The sequence below is a fragment of the Melopsittacus undulatus genome, chromosome 5, assembly GCF_012275295.1.
Source record: "Melopsittacus undulatus isolate bMelUnd1 chromosome 5, bMelUnd1.mat.Z, whole genome shotgun sequence".
NCBI lineage: Eukaryota > Metazoa > Chordata > Aves > Psittaciformes > Psittaculidae > Melopsittacus > Melopsittacus undulatus.
In genome coordinates, this window is record NC_047531.1 from 35779133 (window position 1) to 35799571 (window position 20439).

The window sequence follows — 20439 nt, forward strand, 5'->3', positions numbered from 1 at the left end:
TTCTATTTCAGGACCACTTGCAATACATGATGACAGTGGCAAAAATATCTTGAGCTTTGCAAGTTCCAGTTTGGTGTGGGTATAGTTTTGGCTGAGAATGGATGCGTAGCTCCCTTCTGGGATAACTGTCTTTGAAGGAAATACTTGAATACCATAGAATCATAGAATAGTGTTGGAAAAGACCTTAAGATTATCCAGTTCCAACCCCCTGCCATGGGCAGGAACACCTCACACTAGACCACGTCACCCAAGGCTCTGTACAGACTGGCCTTGAACAACACCAGGGATGGAGCATTTACCACTTCTTTGGGCAACCTGTGCCAATGCCTCACCACCCTCACAGGGAAGAATTTCTTCCTTATATCTAACCTGAACTTCCCCAGTTTCAGTTTAAAGCCATCACCCCTTGTCCTATCACTATAGTCCCTAATGAAGAGTCCCTCACCAGCATCCCTATAGGCCCCCTTCAGATACTGGAAGGCTGCTATGAGGTCTCCACGCAGCCTTCTCTTCTCCAGGCTGAACAGCCCCAACTTTCTCAGCGTGTCTTCATCCAGTGTGTAACATTCAGAAAGGTGTTTTTGGTGAGTTCAGCCTGGCTGTGCAGCAGAGACATGGGCCCTGCATGCATGTGCCTCCTGGTTCCTGGAGCTGGTCTGAATTAGCCCTTATAAAATCTTCAAACACAGCAGCCAAGTTTTGCTGGCCCTCATCCAGGAAGGGCAGCATTCAAGTGGCGTCTAATAAACTGGCATTTAATATCTTTGATTATATAACCCATTGCCATTATTTATTTTCTGTTGAGCTTTCAAGCATTCTGCATTCAACTTCCACTGTTTCTCACCTCAGTTTCTTGTTTCCTTACAAACCAAGCTAGTGTTGTTGCTTCACAGGTGCTTGTCTAGCTGTCTGTTGCTGTTCCTACCCTCCCCATAGCTTCTCATCTCATCCACTGATTTCAGCTAAGTTTGACACAGATCTCTGAGATAGAAAGGATCTTCCATAGGCAGCCTGAGGGAGGAAAAAGCCTTGTTTGTATAACCAAGAAAGGAAAACTTTCTGCATGAGTTTCATTTGCCCAAACGCAGCAGAAAATTAAGACACTAATTCATAGACAATCAAACTGCATTAAAAAAGTCAACTACTTACTAATATTTCCCAAAACATATGAGAAACATAAATGCTAAAAGATAAAGAACTTGTTTCCTAATATTGGGCCAGGAGAACATATAAACATATTTGTTTATGTAAGTCAAAGGAAGAAGACCTCAAACTTATACAATAGTCCAACCTTAGCCCTATGCGCTCATTTATACACTTAAAACAACACACATTAAATACGATGTGGTTACCACTCTCTAATACTGGGATAAAATCAATATTTACCATATTGTTATGATTGCATATAGTTTGCTAATTCTTTGTAGCACTGTGGTAACTTGACAGATTATTTGGCAAAAGTAGAACGACTTGTTTGCAGGCAGTGTGCTTCATTTGTATCAAACTTAATAAGCATGATAGTGAAAATATGGTCAGGCACATAGGGCCAAAGCATGGAATTAATGAATTCTCAAGAACATGTTGTTAAGTGGAGCTGTTTGCAGGTCTGTTGCTTCAGACTGGTGCACACTTAGCCTGTGGATGCTACTTCATCCTAGGGCAGTTCTGGTTTACAGTTGTGCATTTGTAACTTTAAACATATTTGCAGCTTCCAAAGCTGGAAGTTTTTATCCCTTTCAGTAAGGAAAGCGAATGAAATGAATTTTAGGGAAATGGCTTTTTATGAGGATTTAACATAGTATTTACGAAAGGGCTTTGTTTTGCTTTTATTTGTTTTAGAAGCATGTGGAAGCACTTCTTCATGTGGAAGAAACAGTTTGTATATAAGGAGCCATCATAGAAGCAACTGTAATAGTCATTTTAAAACATGGTTCATATGTTTTTGTTATGACCATTATAATCTTTACATATAAATTCCTAAATAAGGCTGTCATTTGCCAAGCTTATCTATTTTGGGTGGTAGTTTTTAAGTCTTTTAGTGTGTTGCAAGTAATTGCATTAGCTTCAGATAAAATCAAAGTGTTTACATGGGGGATCCAAACAGCAAATTATGTAGCCTGCCCTTCAGAGGTGTCCCCATTCCCTTAGAAGTGGTGAGAACCCCTGGCACAGGGAGAAGCTGAAATAAGTACCACTCTTCTCAGGCCTCAACATCCATCTCAGGAGGGCTTTTAGAGATAGGTAATGCAGATTTTTCTGTATTAAACTATATGATTATCCTATTCAGCATTTAAACAGCAAGGCTGGTTCCTCTGTAACACACAGTATCTTGAGCTCTGTTTTTTTCTGTGCCCCGTCTTCCTTCTTTTCTATGTATTTATTTCTTAAATTACATGATTATTATGTGTGAAAGTCATCAGCTGATGACAGCTGATGACAAAATGCTATCATTGGGCTTTAGAGCTAATAGCCAGATGAGAGAACCAGGAGGCATGAAGTTAAATCTGTTACTCCTACCTACCTGCCTGCAGATTTAGACAGTGTCGGGAAGGATCCTGCTGTCACTGGCCAGTTACAGATTAAAAGTCATAATTGGGAGAGAGGGATTGTAAACTTGCATTGAAGACTAAGTCAAGGTTATAGTTATAGCCTGCACGTTTTTTATGTCCTTCCTTACAAAACAGAACACTTTTAAAAAACCCAAAACAAACCCCAAAACTCAAACGAAAAAAACCACCACCAAAAACCCCAAGCAGAAAAATCCCTAAAGCCAAAAACCACAGCAAAAAAACCCTAACAAATAAGTTCACAAAGGTTAAATCTCCCTGTTTTAAGTAGGGAGCTACCTAAACACAAAGACATGCTTATGTAGGATGCACGCTTAGGGTTTGTTGTGACATAAATGTAGGGGTTTTTTCTATTTAGAGGTAAGTGTGCTCATCAGTGGGAAGACTTCTGTATGGAGGAACAAGGGAGCAGAATCAAGGCTGAACAAGCTCAATTAACATTAATATTTTATGTAATTGGGAAAGGGAAATTTAATCTTTCCAACAACGTGTCACCTGACCAGCCACGTAGCACACAGTCACTATACCCGACAGGAGGAGGTGGGTGGGAAGCTTGTTTGATATTCAGATACATTTTGCTGTTGAATACAAATCCAAATTGCCAACATAAAACTTGGTGTACTACTAAATGATATGATGTGATGGTGAGGGATTGCTTCATGCTTTGCTCTAGCAAACAGCATTTGGAGCATGGATATGGGCAGATACAGCCACGTACAGGGGAAAGGCAGTGTAAAGTGTCTCAATAATTGGAGTCTGGTGGTACTCTGTGGCCTTTTGAGGTTGGGAACTACAAAGAGTCAACCCTTAGTTGGGTCAGGGCCAGAAAGTGTCATTTTAGAGGAGTTGGTGCTGTGATTTGTTAATTAAATCACACCCACACACAAATCCACAGGCAAACTGACAAAGTAAACACAATGCAGAACTTCCGTGCAAAGGAAGGGTTTTCTCACTGCTGTAGCTGGAGTGGAAGCGGTGCTGGAGTATCGTGTGCAGGGTTGACACATATTTCTCTAAGCTTGTACTAGAAGCTTTCTTGCAAACCACCCACTTTCCCGCTGGATGAGGGTGGGCTGGAGCCAGCTGGCTCTGGCCCAGGGAACCAGTGCACCGGGTCAGGCAGGAGATGCTCTGATTCAGCAGAGGCTGGAGCAGATTGTACAGCTTGTGTCCCCTTCTGCTGCTTCACCTCCTACAGCAAAACCTCCCTCTTTAAGGTGCCTCCCTGGGTATGCTGGGCTTGCACAGCAATTCCCAGACACATTGAGCTTGGCCTGTGTTGTGGAGGGGGTTGCTGCTCTTTAGCTGTCTGATTCAGACATTCTACCTAAGCGTGCTCCTGGGTTTAGACAACTGAATAGTGCTGTTGAGTTGATAAAATTGCTCATATGCCTGGCATCAACACACTGTCAAATGTCTTGTTGAACCAGAGCTGGACAGGACTTGGAGCAACCTGCTTTAGTAGAAAGTGTTATGGGGTTAGAACTATATGAGCTTTAATGTCTCTTGCGATCCAAACCATTGCATGAGTCTGTGATGCAAGTTGCATCTTGGGGTTTGGGTGGTTGGTGTTTCCTTCTGAAGTTTCCTTTCCAATATTGCTTTGCCAAAAATAAGTTTACTTTGGGACATGCAAATGTAAACTCAGTAGAGGATAGCCAGTATTACTGTATAAACTGCATTATAAAGAAAGGTTGATTCATCAATTTCTTCCACTTATTCCATTTTCTTAGGATGTTTGATTTTTCTATTACCAGTAAAAAAATAGAAACTTCCTATTTCAGAAGGGGCTGTGATCAGTTCTCTATTACTAGTGAAATGTAAGGTATGCTTTAACAAGCAAAATAGCTGCTATCTGCCCAAAGCACATATATTCATTGTGCTATCAGCAGTTTCATATGTAAAATTAATACTTAAATGGTGCCAGGAATATTAAAGTATGTAATTGTTATTATTTAAATGCCCTGAATTTACTTGGAACAGGCAAATTTTTCTGTTTAAAGTTTCATTTTTTTTTCATAATCTACAGTTTTAAGACCTCCAGCAGTATATGCTAGGCTGTATATGGTTATATGTGTATTAGCTGCCTTTTAATTTATTCCTGTATAATCCAGTATTGTTCAGTTCTGTGGCCTATGGAACTGATCCTGCTCACTAAAATCAATAGATGCAGTGTTGTTCTGTGTGTCTGTGTGGCATGATGCTTTTTGTGATTTATTTTTCTGTAGTAGGACCTAACCTTCTGCATCTAGCAAACTGATATATAAAAGATCTGATCCTTTAGGCTTTACTTGGGGAAAATAGCCACGGATGTCGACAGCTGAATAGGATCAGTCTCTTAAAAGGATGGTTTATTTGAAACTGCGGTAGCTATTAGTATTTCCTTCTGCAGAAAAAATAATCTTACTCATCAAAGCTTTAGAAACAGCATCAAGACAGCCAAGTTCAGCAGGTCTTTCAATTGTGGGAGATGTCAACCATCGCTGTGTTAAAGCATAGCCTGGTACATACCAGCAGCCACCCAACCATCTTTTTCTGTCTCATCTTTATTTCTTTTTATACTCCAAGTCTTATTGGCATCTAAAATCTCTAATCTCTACCCATTACCCTTTCTGCTAATTTACAGTGATAATTGTGGCTCTGTTTTCATTAGGAGATGAAAGCCGGGAAATTAAAAAACAAATTACAGGGATGAGAAGATTACTGAATGACAGCACTGGAAGAATCTATCAACGAGTTGGCAAAGAAGGAGAAAAACTAAAGGAGGAGCCCCAAGATTTAGACTTAGCCTGGGCCCAGCGCCTGAATTCCCCTGCAGAGTCCCAGGCGAGCCTTCATTCTTCACAGAGCGGTTCATGGAATGAATTATCACCCCAAGGCAGCCATTTTTCAGGGCAATATGGAACTCGATCCAAAACGTTCCAAAATCAAACACGAACCGTGGCATCCAATGGTATGATCTGCATTAGTTACTGAGAATGCTACTTTTATTTTCCCTCTCTCTCCTTGTACTGTACTAACTTTCTGCCTTTGTTGTGATGATATATTGTACCGCTGCACTGAGAGCAGTTTTATAGTTCAGAGTCTACCAAATGAGCACATAGTTATCACTTTGAAAAGGTGCGAAAGTGGGCACGGTGCATTCTGCTACCATCTGTCTTAGCTTTTAAAATGGATTCCTGGTGATAGGACAAAATTACTCAATGCTGTTGTAGGCTTAATTTCTATACAGTACTTACTAAAACAGCTTTTGCCATTGTTGTTATATTCATAGCTAATTAAATGTCAACCTCTACCACTCCTCTTTGCAATGAGTAATGTAGCGCTGTTGTGACACCACTTGTGGAGCAGGATTCTACTGACTTTCAGAAGGGGATGGCATCAGCCTTAAAACAAGTACAAAGTCTCATCACAGCCTTAGGCTTTTATTCCAATGGGACTATTGGAGAAAAGAGATGATGGAGTCTACCTATGAGCAATGTGTATAGAGCATGGTCCATCTTCTGCTCGCAGAGGATTCTGCCCTGAAGTAGATGGCAAGTGTGTCATTAAAATGCATTTCTCTTGTTGTTTAAAGTTCCCCAGTATGTAGGGTTTACTGCCAGAATAAAAAGCTGTGCTTTCAAAATCCCACTCATTTTAGGTCCTTCCGAAAGTGTGGAAGGACCCAAAATTCATCACACATCTCTCTCTTTTGTCCTGAGAGTCTCTGGGCACTGGCAGGGAGAGTTCTCTGCATGCACAGAAGTGCCCAAGCCTGCACATGCCTAGTTCTCGCATCCAGAAAGTAGGTGGAGCAGCACCTCTGTCCCCTCAGGGGTCTGATTCAGCATGTGAACTAAAATATGTTGACAGGATTTGGCCACATATGCAAGAAAATGTCAGTGCTTTGATTTTTCATACAAAGAGGAAGGGTTCGGCTCATCTATGATCTCTTACATGTTAGAATGGTCTGTGAGAGACAAGGAGAAGGGTTGGATTGAGTGACCCCTGGGCTGGAGAGGAAGAATGCCCAGGCTCCCATCTCTTGGGGGAGTGCACCAGGAGGCACCTTCCACCCCTCCCTCTGCAGCTGTCCTGCTACAGAAAGGAATGCAGTCTTTTAGGTTGTTACATAAAGATGGGTGTGAGCCCTCTCCTCTGGCCACCTTTGAAAAGATGATCTGCAAGGCTCTTTGGTTAGAGGTGTCTGCCTCCAGTGCAGTGTTGTCATCCTGCCAGGCACTTCTGCTGCTTTGGCTCCAAAGTCTGGTCCCTGGAAATGAAAAACATTTGATGTGTTTCTGGGCCATGGGCAAGCTCTGAAACTGCTCCTCACCCAGCACGTAGCTCTTCTGGATGGCCATTCCCCCATCCCTTGCATTGGAAGCATGAGCATCTAACTGGGTATTTTAGATGTTATTCAGAGGATTGACAAAGTCCTTAAAAGCTGGGTGTAGAAATGCTGAACAGTACTTCAAGGAAGATACTATTCCTTGGTACTTACCATGGTGTTTAAACTCATCAGAACAAAACTGTTCAGGTGGGGTGTAAGCTTATTATGTAGGGCTGTCAGGTCTAAATCATCACTGGTAGATGTCCAGGCATTAGCAGATGGATGAGTCCAGATTCTGTCCACTGTGGATAGATACAATATAGGAAGCCAAGATATATGGTTTAGGCTGTCTGAATTACTCAAATTTGATTGTAACAAGCATGCCAAGTCCGTCTAACTGGTTATCTACTCACATGGTAAAGGTGGTTCAAGGAGAGGCTGGAATGGATGTTTAATAGGTGTTGGTTTAGAAAGCAGCTATGAAAAGATATTGTCAAAAATAGAGAGGAAAAGGACGAATGGGGGGACCTGGGCATTGCTGCAACAGAGGGAAGAGTAGGAACATACTTGGAAAGCAAAGTGATTTATTCTGAACCAGATTTAAGGCAATGGTTCCACAAGTCATCACTTAGAAGCCTGTGACCTTTTGCATTTAGTGGAAGCCTCTTGGAGCGACTACCAGTGGGTAGCATGTCTGCCCTGTTAAGACACAACAAACTCATAGATCCTGTCTACTGCATTTGAGTTTATGTTTTGTAACAAATCTGGCAGTGATGCAGCAGCTGAATTGCTTTTTAGTTATGTCAGGTTATGTCAATGGATTGTGCTTGCATGCTTTTCAAATATAAAATCATGGTAGCAACGTTACACTAGGTAAACTCACTCTCAGCAGACCCAGCTGTAAGAGCCACTGTCCTGGGCTACTTGCTGCTCACACTGGGGAAGCAACTACTGCACTTGTGTCATCTCCTTCTCAACTATAGATGCTGGTATCAAATTTGCCTGCTGGCTAGCTTCCAAAGAGGAGATGGCTCTTTAAAGACCCCTTCATAAAAATAAAAAGTCTGTTCTCCTTTTAAAATTAAAAAATGATTTATAACAAGTTGAAAAGGGTTGCTTTTGTCCTCTAAAAATGATAAAGATAGTGCTTGGAACAATGACTGAGAACACTCTACAAGATGTTTCTTATAACACAATAACTGATCAGAGGAGGGAAGAAAATAAAAAACCCTCATACATATGTATGAAGTCAGTAGAATCCTGCTTTGATATGAAATACTGGTGGTCTCTTTTCCCATTTCCAGTACCTATGATAGATTTACATGGGTAATTTTTATCAATGCTAATGGGGATTATAATGTAAATCCCCTATGCCTCAATGGGAAAATAGACCCTTTGGTTTTCCATCAGGAGCCTGTATGCCTGGGTACTTTCATTAGGAACATGTTATATTGCAACAGGAAAGATGTACAGGTATTTACTGATACAACTTGTCTGAGTTTTCAGATGCAATTCAGCCCTATGTGAAGTCTTCATTAAGAAGGAAACAAAAGCCCACCAGCCCTGTCTCCTGCTGTACTCTTTCAGATAGCATTTCCAAAAGCCCACTAGAATATTGGATTCTGATCAAGAGAGAGAACAGGCTTTATCCTGAGGATCTTATTAGTCTAAACCAACTGAAAAAGCAGAGAAAGGCTGTTCTTACTATGTATTTGTCTTCTATTAATAAAACTCTCCTAATTCCCTAGGACCCCATTTCTGGGGTGCCTGTTTGACTACTGACAGGTACAGGGTTATGCTGATGCTGTTAAATTCCAAGTAGCCTTGAACCCCATCTACCTAAAAGTCTACCTTTAGCACCCTTAACCTCTACCTTAAAGTCTACCTTACCTTTAACCCTTAAAGTCTGTCTTACCTTTTAGGGTAAAGGGTTTTGGTGGAGCCAAGTTGAGGGATTCTGAGTAATCTGCTGCAAAGCTAAAGATAACATATATTTTGTTTCCCTCTGTACCTGTAACAATGGGCTGAACACTTTATGGACCATTGAAAAGATAAAATCCCATCCATGCCTCAAGGAACTTACAGTGAATAGGCAGTGCACAAAGGAAGGGTGAGATCAAACGGGGCAGAGTCCTGCTGAGTCAGTAACCTCTTTTTGTTTTAATTTGAGACTCAGCCTGTTTTCTAGATCACTTTTTACTTTGAAAAAGTTGTTTTATTTACAACTGAAACCTTGGTGAAAAGCCCCAAATGGAACTATTGTATTCATATTTGATAGACTTGCAGAGATTCTTAAACTACTCCATTTATCTTAGTGCAGTATTAACAGGTTTTGTCTATGGGTTCTATTTTAAAATACTAAAATGTGTAGTTGTAGTAGTGTGGACAGTCTACGTCTGTCAGGAAAGGAGGAGACACCCAGAAAATTCCAATAGTCTTCAAGTAATGCATCATTCTGGCTTCACAAGTAGCTTACTTTTGGGAGAACAACCACCAGTTTGCTCAAGTCTGATAGATGTTTTTTCAAAGCTGAAGGACTGAATGGAAAGACATAGAAAACATCTGCCTGGGAAGAGAGATTTGAGGATGGAGGAAAGACACTGGAAGAACTAGGAAAGAGAGCAATTTAGCAGTGGCCATATTTCATCCATTTCAAATGGGGTTTGAAGTCAGGGGATCTGTGTGGGTGTGACATCAGAAAGAACACAGACCAGACCTAAAAAGGTATTAATAAACTGGTTTGGCTTCAGAGGAAAGCAAATGAAAAATGGGAGGATTTATGAACGAAGATTAAATGAGTTGCCTGGTATTAAATTTAGCTAGGTAATGATTAAAGGGTACCTGATAAGTGTCAGGCTATGGGAAAAAAAGGGAAATACACTCTGAAGTCCACCACATGAGACACCAAGCAAGATTATTTTTGTTAGATTCATTTGTACCTATCTTCATAAAATGATCATCCCTCCTCTTGCATGCTTTGATGAGCAGTAAAACAGCCATCAATTTAAATGACTAAGCACATTTTGAAATGAAGGGGAGTGCATCCCAACTGGCCTCAGATTCAGGCAGATACTGCTAGGTGTTCTGTTGAATATTGAATGTTTTATTTGCAGCAGTAAAGCTAAGGATATAACTATTTTAAACTAACATGCAGGATACAACTGTTCAAGTAAAGCTTGAAATCTCCCAGCTGTTACAGCTTGTCCTAATTCAGGACCTACAATGCAAAGCTTTGGAAGGGAAGCAAGGCAGTAATAAAAGCATTGCTAAGGGGTAGAACTAGAAGTACGTAAATTCAGATAAACACTGTAAGGATTACTGGAAAAGAAGTACCTGTTGAATCTATTCGTTTTCAAAGGGAAACTATGGAAAGCCCATCTTGTAGGTCACAGTGCTGGAAAACATGACATAGACTACAATCCCAGCCTAGGAGGGAGAAGAGCAGATTTGAAAGGTTTTCTTGCTGTGGTTCTTTTCCATTCTGTTTGTTTTGAGAGGGTGTTGTTGGGTTTTTGGTGGGTATTTTTCCCTTGGAATAGGGTGTTTCATTTTCATTCTCAATTCTTCACATGATAAAGTATCACATGTAACATTCAAGGAGCTTAAAATTCTTAGGCCCTCATTTAATGTACAGCGTAAACCTTTATTATGCCGTCTGTCTTCATTCTTTGTAAGGCTGTTCCAGGAGATGGGTTTTTTGTGTGTGTGTGATAAAGTGAGTATGTTTATAATGAGGTTTGGTGCTACTGTTATTCAAGATGAACTAGCCTGACAATAGAGAGCCCTGCTGTGAAGAGTGCATTGTATTCATGCTCAGTCTTCTTCAGCCCATGTAACATTGCATTCCCTACTGTATATAAATGCACATATTAGTAATTGGATAAAAACTAGTGGTCCCTTCTTCTTAAAAGGCACCATGCTGAAAATTATTTGCTTCTTGCTTTGGATCTACTTTCATGATCTGGTGTATTGATAATAGTCTCAAATGCCTGCTCATAATCATTGGGTGGTTTTTGTGGGTTACATCCTCTCTCCCCCGTTTCTTTCCACTTTCTTTCAGGAGAAATCCCAATGATGAATTCATCAATTGGACCAAACTGCTGTACCTGTAATTGCCAGTCAACCCTGCAGGCTATCCTTCAGGAGCTCAAGACCATGCGAAAATTGATTCAGATTCAAGCAGGTACAATGGCCGGTCCCAGATGTGCCTATCCATGACAAGCATCTCAAATGAAGATAACCCTGCTCATTGCAGGGGGCTTGGACTAGATGATCTTTGGAGGTCCCTTCCAGCCCAAACTGTTCTATGATTCCATGATCTTTTTTTGTTAGGAGGAATGGTCTAGTAAGACAGAACTTTATGTGGAGACTCAGGAAAACCTGAGCTGTTTCCTGCTCTCTTGACACATTGTTCGAAGTCAAATTTTCACAAGCTTCTTGGAATGTCATTTTTACTTCTCAGATCCTTACCTGTAACATGGGATATTACCTGTAGGAATCTTTTAAGGCTAAAATAAATAAATAAATGTAATGTGATTTTTTGCTAATGAGAATAAATTTATTCCTAATGGGAGCTGGGTGGGTACGTCAATATGTGACAGTTATCCCCAGTTTGTTCTCAGTGTGTATTTGTACAGGGGTGCAAAATGCTACTTTACCTGTTAGCTGCTTACCAGTTCATTAAACTTAAGGGTAAGGAAAGAAACTGGGAAGGCCACTTAAAGTTATTGTATAACACTTCAAAGATCTTTCAAGTTACAGCTCTGTGGTAGCCTCAACTGAGCTAGCTGCTGCATGTTGCTGCCTCCACCCTTCTTCAGGCTGGTTTACCAGTTCCTTCTACTGGCTGAACCAGCAATAATGTGTTCATTGGGAAAAACTATTAAGTCCAAGTTTTCTGCTAGGTTAGGAGCTGAAACGGAACAGCACAGAGCACTAGAGATGACGAGATAACAAGAGCATGGCAGCTAGGAGTTAGGTAGGTCTTCACAGGCTTCCTAAACATTAGTGTTAATGCTAATGAGAAGTTGGAGACATTGGAGATTTTTAGCGTGAGTGATGCAGAGTGGAGCCCTGGTGGTTTTTCTCTTAAGAGTGCTGGATAAGACCTCTAAGAAAAGGGAGTGTTGAGTAATTAACTGCAGATGGGTGGAGTGAAGGGCTGACTAAACTCCTTGTCTACATGGTGTATAGTGTTTCAGTGAGTGACAGGAAGGATCAGACAGGTTTTGTAATAGCAGTTGACATGCATAAAAATGCTTTTCTAAAAGTCACTGATTTGCAAAGAAGCACATGTTTTGCAATCTTTGCTGGGACAAGGAATTCTTTACACAGTTGCACTGATTTCATTGAAATCATGAACATGATTAAAAATAGCATAGGGGTGAGAGGTACAGAACTGGGGGTTATGCCAGAAAAGCTGGCTCCTCAATAGCAGGAACATTTCTTATTTATTAAGTAGCTAGAGTGTAAATACCTTGTTAATTAGTGGATCTTCTGATTCATATTTTCTGGTAGGCATGAAATGATGGTTTTGTAGAGAGAAAAACACGGTTTGGCACATGTGTTGCTAAAAGCAAAAAACCCTAAAATGCAAACATATAAGTGAAAGTGTAATCACTTATTTTAGTATTCAAACACCCTTCTGTCTAAATGATAAACTACAAATTACAGTCTTGTCAATCCTTGCCAGAAATGAAATATCCCAGAAATCTTTTAATAAGCAGTATTCTAAGGGTTGGGTTTCTCCTCAAGCTTTATAGATGAGGATTATTGTAGTTCACTCCTAGCTCGAGTGAGTTTGATTAGCATGTGTAGCACTTTTGGTCAGTTTTATTTTGACCTACATCTTCCTGATTCATCCAGATAGATAATTGTATCTGCAGATCATTCTGCTGGTGGACTTGTTTGCATTGGTACTTGTTCAGGATTGGTGCCTTCATTTGTACAAATGATTGTGGAAAATGGAAGATACTGATAAAGTCTGCTCTCTTAGATTGCAGAGGTAGCACATGACCTGTCAGTTTCTGTGTCTGAGTGAAACAAACTGATGCAACTTTGGGTTACTTTTTTTTCCCTAGAAATTAAACTATTTAATAGTGTTTTCACTTGTTCTTGACATAATGGTACTTGAAATGTTCTTGCTAAGCTAATTAACTTGGTAACTGCATTCAGAAGAATAACTGTAATTGCATTGGCACTTGTATTATTTGACGTTATCAGGAAGAGATGCTCAAAGACAGTGAGATTCTCAGTCATTCAAGAAGGTACACAAATTAATCATTGCTCAGGTCCTTTGTGTCCAACCCTAGGTTGGTCACTTGAAAAAAGAACCAGGTATTCCTAGTTTTTCTAATGTGCTATTCATCAGCATGTCTTGGAAAACCTCACAGTGGAGCTCAGTGTCATTCTCGCCATTGTACAGATCAGAAAATTATGCAAAGGTGATAAAATGTAACTGTTTCACATGCACAAACAGCCCTGAAAACCATATCACGTATCCAGAGGATAAGTTCAGTATGTCAGTAGTTTAATGATGTGTCTGTGTGCTTGTACGTGTGCTTTTGCCTATAAGTTTAATTCATTGCTTTCTTTCATTCAGTTGGGACTCAAAACAGACAGCAGCCTCCTGCTCCTCTGATTTGTGCACAGAAGTCAACAATAGCAAGAAAGAGAAATAAAAAGAAAAAACTGCCCCTCAAAACTGTTGAGACAATTACCATGAATAAGAAACCCAACCCTGCAGAGAACGAAAAGAAACTATCAGCAAACTTGGAACAATCGAGTCTACAAGCAGTTGAAACCCCCTTAAAACCAGAAACCCCTGTTTCAGGATTTGGCATTATCCTTGAATCAGCTTCATCAGATGTAAGTTAATATTTTAATAAGTGGGATCACAGGATTTTAAAACTCATTCAGGAGAATGAGTACTCAAGGCAGGTTGATGTTCCTGCTTTTTGTTAAACAAGCAAATCTTGGGTAGGGTTAGACAGTAGGGTTTGACTTGAGAAGTGCTGATTACAAAGGTTTGGGGTTTGTTTTTCTGCTTTCATGAGTGTGTAGTTCTCCCTTGAGTTCAAGGCTGCCTGTTGTTTGAGCTTGCAGTGGGAACTTGTTCTTCATGCCTCTTAATGCCAAGAGCCACCATGAGATCAGGAGCTGTGAAAAGTGCTTTGTGTATAAACCATTCACAGCCCTGTCATTTGTTGATGGGTGCATGTAGTCTACACGTATGCCTTTATCCTGCCAAGGTGTATTTATGTGCTGTGTCTCATGCCTGGCTGGTCCCACTGGCTTCAGGGCATTCCTCACCTCTATAAAGTTCATACTCCAGTCTTTCTTTGCTCAATACGGTTATTTGGTCTCCATTGCTGTGGATGCTGGACGAGGGCCTTGACTTTGTTGGTGATGTCATTGTGATTAGAGGGTCCAACATTTGCCCCTCTAAAAAATATGTACCTTTTACATGTAAAATTGCAATAAGCATATTCTCTTGGTTCATATAATACATGCACATTGATAGAAATTTCATATATCCGGTGGCTGATCGGCTTAGTTTAATGGCCAGAGTGATGCCATCTGAACCAGTTCACTGGTTGAGTAAGCCGATCATTAATTTCTCTAATATATTTTTAATTTTGAGCAGGCAGTTTCCAATTTCCCAAGTACGATGAGCTAGAAAAACATAATTAAATTCATTATCAATAAGAGTAAATGAAAACAATGCAGCAGATAATATTCTACCTTTCTGGAAAAGGGAACTAATAATGAAAAAGAGCAGTCATGCTAATTCAGTTATACAGATGCAAGCCACACCACTAATTAGATTGCAGTCTCATGCCATAGAGTCTGTGTAGTGATACTGAGTAACTAGTCTGAGGCTTTTTCAGAGGTTTTCCTTTTGTAGTATCATGCTTCATAATGTTTGAGGGAATGGTCTGGGGAGGGCCTGGTAATTTATCTCCAGTACACAATTTGTGCTTATAATTTTTCCTTGCTTGTGGCACTCTTTTCAGCTTGAAACATAGGTTTGAAAAGAGTTTTGTGCTTGCAATGGAATGTAATTTGGCTTTATGAATGCGTTCTATTGCTGGACACAATTCTTTGAAGGTGCCAATTTGACCTAAGGAAAAAAAAAAGAGAAAACGTGTGGCTCATAAATCAGGTCCTCATCTGCCCTCCCATGCTTTGGCCCCTGCTTGCCACAGCAGTTGTTTGACTGAATTTACAGAGCCAGAAGCCCGAGACGAACAAATTGATTTTGTTTCATCTTTGGAAAGAAAACAGTTGTGTTCTGAAAATAGATATATTTAACAGTGAAAATAAAATGTGACCTTAAACACTGAGAGAAGCCTGAGAAAAGTCACTTCTTCTTTCACAATGAATGGCAGTATTATCTTTCCTATTTATTCAGAGGCATCTCTAGTGTGCTCACGACCAGCGTGTCTGAAAAAAACTGAAAGGCATTTTACACAGCACCATAACTAAATGTTCCCTTGAGAATATTGCACGGGTTGTCTCTAGTGTGTGCTGTGTCACATGCCAGCACTGGCACTGCTGTTGTTTTGAAAACATTTATTGAACTTTAAGAAAAATCTCTGTTTAATGGGTGTAAAACTGAGGCTACCGAAACCAAAGCAGCCGGTTCGGATGCTGAGATGAAATACTGCTACTTACAGAGGTGTAAAAAGTCTTTGTGAGATCAACTCTTGCTCTGGGCCATGAATCATGGAACCTGCTTTTTAGATGTAATGATCTGTTACTCTTACTTAAACTTACTTGTGTTTGTTTTACTGTTATAGTATTTCACTTAAAACTTAATTGTTTCTAATCTAGGTAGTAGAACGTACTAAAATGTCTAGGATTAAATCTAATTCACTGCCTCTTAATTTTAGCACAGCAAAAGCCTTTGGCATTCAGATCTTATTTATTTTATTATACATGAATAGTTCACCCACCAGTTCCTTATGCCATGATCATTATCTGCTAACAAATGCTTTTTCTTTTGAGAAATTGCATTCAAAGTGATCATAAAGTTCAGTCTTTGATTGAAAAACAGTTTACTACTAAAGGAAAGCACGAATAAATCAGTGTTTTCCCTTCAAATTATTTCACTGGTATATAAATTGATTCCTATATTAAGAACAAAATAGTCAAAGCTGAAATAATATTGACTCCTCCGTGCTGGTTCACTGGTAAGGTCTGAAGTGTGTTTTACAGTTGTATTAGTGGGGGGTTACACCTCTTCAAAGCATAACACAGATCTCCTAAGGTGAACTCGGGGAGGAAGGAAACCTCCCATGGAGCATAATGGTAAAACACAGACCATGAGAGCAGGGCCTCGTGATCCTCCTGGCTTTGGGGTTTTAAGCAGGAGGTCTCAGAAAAGTTACCACAGTGGTATCAGCACCAGGGTGGCAGCAGGGCCAGGGCAGTGACTGTGCCCCTGCACTGGGCACTGGTGAGGCCGCACCTCGAATCCTGTGTTCTGCTCTCGGCCCCTCACTGCAAGAGAGACATTGAGGTGCTGGAGCGGGGCCAGAGAAGGGCAACGGAGCTGGTGCAGGGCCTGGAGCACGATGGGGAACGGCTGAGGGACCTGGGGGGTTCAGGCTGGAGAAGGCTCAGGGGAGACCTGATGGCTCCCTACAACTGCCTGACAGGAGGATGGAGCCAGGAGGGACTGGGCTCTGCTCCCAAGGAACAAGGGATGGGACAAGAGGAAACGGCCTCAAGCTGCACCAGGGCAGGTTTAGATGGAGCTGAGGAACAATTCCTTCCCCACAGGGTGCTCAGGCTTTGGAACAGGCTGCCCAGGGCAGTGGTGGAGTCACCCTCCCTGAAGATGTTTAAAAGACATGTAGATGTGGTGATCAGGGACATGGACTTGGCAATGTTGTGTTAATGGTTGGACTTAAAAGGTCTTTTAAACCTAAACAATTCTATGATTCTGTGTTTCTATGACTAGTGAAGATGGTTTTTCTGCCCAAGGCATCTTGTACAATAGAGGTTATCTTAAATCACTATAATGAGACACAAGACCCAAACAGCAGAATAGGACAGGATACCTTCATCACCATGACAACTACACTCTTTGTTTTGATTACTATGAAGTAGAATCTTTCCCAAGTTGTAAACTTGGCCCATGTTTTTTACTTCTGAAAATCGTTCCTGTCACTAGAAACTTCAAAAGTAATATGTTAAAAACCCACCTACATCAGAAGACTGTCAAATATCAAATAGAGTAACTCTGTTTTGCTAGATCTAGAATTTTGAATGTTCTCAACTAGAACAAGCTGAGAAATACGCTTTTTAGATTTTAATTGCTATCTGAATATTTAAAAACCTTTCATCCTGGCTTCCCGAAGCATTGTAATCTCCAGTTTTATTGCAAAATACACATGCATATCATAGAATCCTAGCCAGTCATAGAACATGCTGTGAAAAGATGCTGCTTGCTGTAACTCTCTTGATACTGGGTTTTAAACATCCATGGGAAAAGAGTTACACAGCCAAATCCTCCAGAGATTGGCAGCCCTTTCTTCTGTCTAGACTCAAGACATTTGCAGGTGATTTGATGGGAGATGGCATTTGCTCTTGCTCTGTAAACAGCTTTGACAACACACCACTACTGATGGATATATTTTCATGAAGGGGAAAAAAGGAGCAAGTTATTAGGAGCAAGCTTATTTCCTCACATCATGACCACTGTTATCCTCTTCCCCCCAACTTCCACATAATACCTTAAAAAGTGTAGTTTATTCATGATGTATCTCCATTCTAGATACGTAATTACTTCAGACAGACATCTTGTGTAGTCACAGAATACTGCAGATATTGATTGTGTAATTTCTGGTATGTACAGGCAGGGGCAGCAAAAAGACTCTTAATAAGGCGACTTCCTTGACGGACTTCCTCTGCTTTGGCCCACACTGCCTTGAGACTTGTGAAATACAGGATGGTTTTGTTTCCTCTTTGTCCCTTCCATCTTGTTTTCTAGCGGTTGTGTAAATCCCTGTGATTGCCCACTGTGCTGAAATAAGCTGTCTACCTAACATCGTTCTTTTCTAAGGTTGCATTTTGGGAATGTGGAAAGGAGGGAAACATGAATGATCAGCATGTGCTGACTCCAAAAGCAACCTCAAACTCATCATCTACTCCTATGGGCTGTATCTGTGCTGGAAGCCCATGTGGAACAGTCAGTAACCCTGCATTTGTGCTTCTTGGAAGTGCCTGGCTGCCCCACAGCCCACTTTTTTCCCGTCATTTGACAGTGAAACAAGTCCATAAAATGGTTAGATAAATATCCAAAAATCATTGCATAGGATTATTGCTCTGGGATGATCCTCGGGTTTGTCATTATTATCCAATATTGAAAGGTATCTCTGTTCTTTTTGTTAGCTGCATGCTTAGAAATAATGTCAGTAATTGTTACCTATTACAGTGGCTAGACATGAGTATGATTATTTGATTTGCCTTTTAAGGTGCTTATTCACTGATGGGGTTTGATTTCAATGAAGTAGGCTGCTGTGGTACTGAATAGTTGGCGAAAGCTTCAGGGTTTGATTAAATGATTGTGAAGTCTCACCAGTGCATGATTGAAGTAAAATAATGTCTTTGAATGCCTCTTTAATTAAAACATTTGTATTCTTTTGGTAGCCAGAAGTGCAACTTGCAGAAGGCTTTGACGTCTTCATGCCGAAATCTCAGCTGGACTCTATATTGTCAAACTATACTCGCTCAGGAAGTCTGCTCTTTAGGAAGCTGGTCTGTGCATTTTTTGATGACAAGACTTTGGCTAACTCTTTACCAAACGGCAAAAGGAAAAGAGGGCTCAATGACAACCGGAAAGGACTAGACCAAAATATTGTGGGTGCAATAAAAGGTATGGGTTTTGCTTTCTTTCATATGGGGAATTAGAACATATTCTCAGCTACAGAGAGTGTAAGGGGATTAGAATTTCTGACGTGTGTTAAATCTATTAAAATATGCAGTCTTATTTTTATTCCCTTTCATTCACTTGTTAAAAATAGCTTCTACGGGGAGAGCTTGTGTTAATTTTAAGCCAGTGATCCCAGTTTGTGAAGTCAGGCTCTAAGGCTGGAAACTCAATATTCCTATAAGGTAATTATTTTTCTTTTCCGGATAGCAGAGATGCAAAGAACTCTTGAAAACATAATGACAGTGTAACTGATCATCTTCAGCCAAAACTCTCAGGCTTGCTCTGCATCTGATTGTGTCTGCTCTGTAAATAGTTGAGCTGTTGATGGCTGGACTGGGGAGAGATGCAGGAAGATAACACTGGGACTGAGATGAGTTTGGTGCTTATAAGAATGGTCATGGTCCTTCTCTTGTGTGAGGACGCTGTGCTGGGTGGAATTCTTGGCAGTCAGAGCTTCCAGAAGAACACAGGTACCTTCAAACTCTCCGATCACAACATACAAAGAACTAGTATTAGGCCAGAGGTTCTGAACTGGATTCTGTTGTTGAAATCTGAGATAGCAGGGAAAATACCCATATTATCAAAAGACAGCCTGTGACTTGTCCTGAGATACAGATTGCCAATATAGGATTGCCTTAGCAATGAGAAGAGCTTCAGTAAGTCTATTGACAGCAAAAGGAGGAAGGGAACCTTTTGCAACCACCTCTGTGGCCCCCTCTCACCATGCAAGAAAAACACTGACATACTGGCTTGAGTCCAGTTGTGAGCTACCAAGTCTTGTGGTATTGAAGCAGATAAGTCATGAAGTACTTACTTACATGAAGTGTGAGGAAAGGCAGAGGGAACTGGAAGAGAAGATGATTCAGGAGGAACCTTACGGCTGTCTACAACTACCTAGGGAAGATGATAGATGGTGTAGAGAAGATGGAGACTCTTCTCAGAGGCACAAGAAGCACTGGACACATGGAAAATTTCCACATGATAGAAGGAAAAGGTTTTTCAGCGTAAGGGTGGTTGAACAGGGCTGCAGGATCTCCATCCTTGGAAATATTCCAAGTCCAGAGCATTGTGATCTAGTTGGCCATGCTCTGAGCAACAGGCTGGAGATGGAGACCACCAGACTATCCTTTCAACTTTTGCAGTTGTGTGATAAAGTCTATAGTGTGGCTATGTCGTAGTCCTAACACAGAGTTGCTGGCAGACTTTCTTACAGTTATCATTAGGTTTAAATCACAAACACTTTCTTATACTTTCCTTTCTTGAGCTCAATAATCTTCAGAAATCTGAAGATGAATTCCCTCTGTCTGTATCTCATTCTTCCTTAAAAGCTTTCATTAATAAGTTCAATGGAAGGAAAAGGAGTTCAAAATTGCTTAGGAAAAAAAACCCCAACAAACTAATTTGAGCAGCACTGTCATAAAAGCAATGTTTTTCAGTAGATGCTGCAGCACTGTTAAAATAGCATCATCACCCACTGCAGAGATCAATGTTTCTCAGGAGCTAAGCTTGTGATGGAGCAAATTCTGAGGCTTGGTTTAACCTCTTCCTTTGAGTTTGGAAGAAGAAAGAGAGGAGTTATAGTTCCAACAGATAAATTTCATCTCTGATGGTACTAC

The 20439-nt window shown here is 40.6% G+C and overlaps 1 protein-coding gene across 3 annotated transcripts in view; it reads left to right on the plus strand.

Moving 5' to 3' along the window:
- Nucleotides 1-20439, plus strand: part of BEND7 (BEN domain containing 7) — a 46714-nt gene that overhangs the window by 9072 nt on the left and 17203 nt on the right. For all 3 annotated transcript variants that reach the window (XM_005143339.3, XM_031043974.2, XM_031043975.2), the window contains exons 3-6: nt 5221-5520; nt 10943-11065; nt 13484-13749; nt 18541-18766. In XM_005143339.3, the coding sequence (XP_005143396.1) occupies nt 5221-5520; nt 10943-11065; nt 13484-13749; nt 18541-18766 (915 nt within the window). The remainder of the gene's footprint in view (nt 1-5220; nt 5521-10942; nt 11066-13483; nt 13750-18540; nt 18767-20439) is intronic.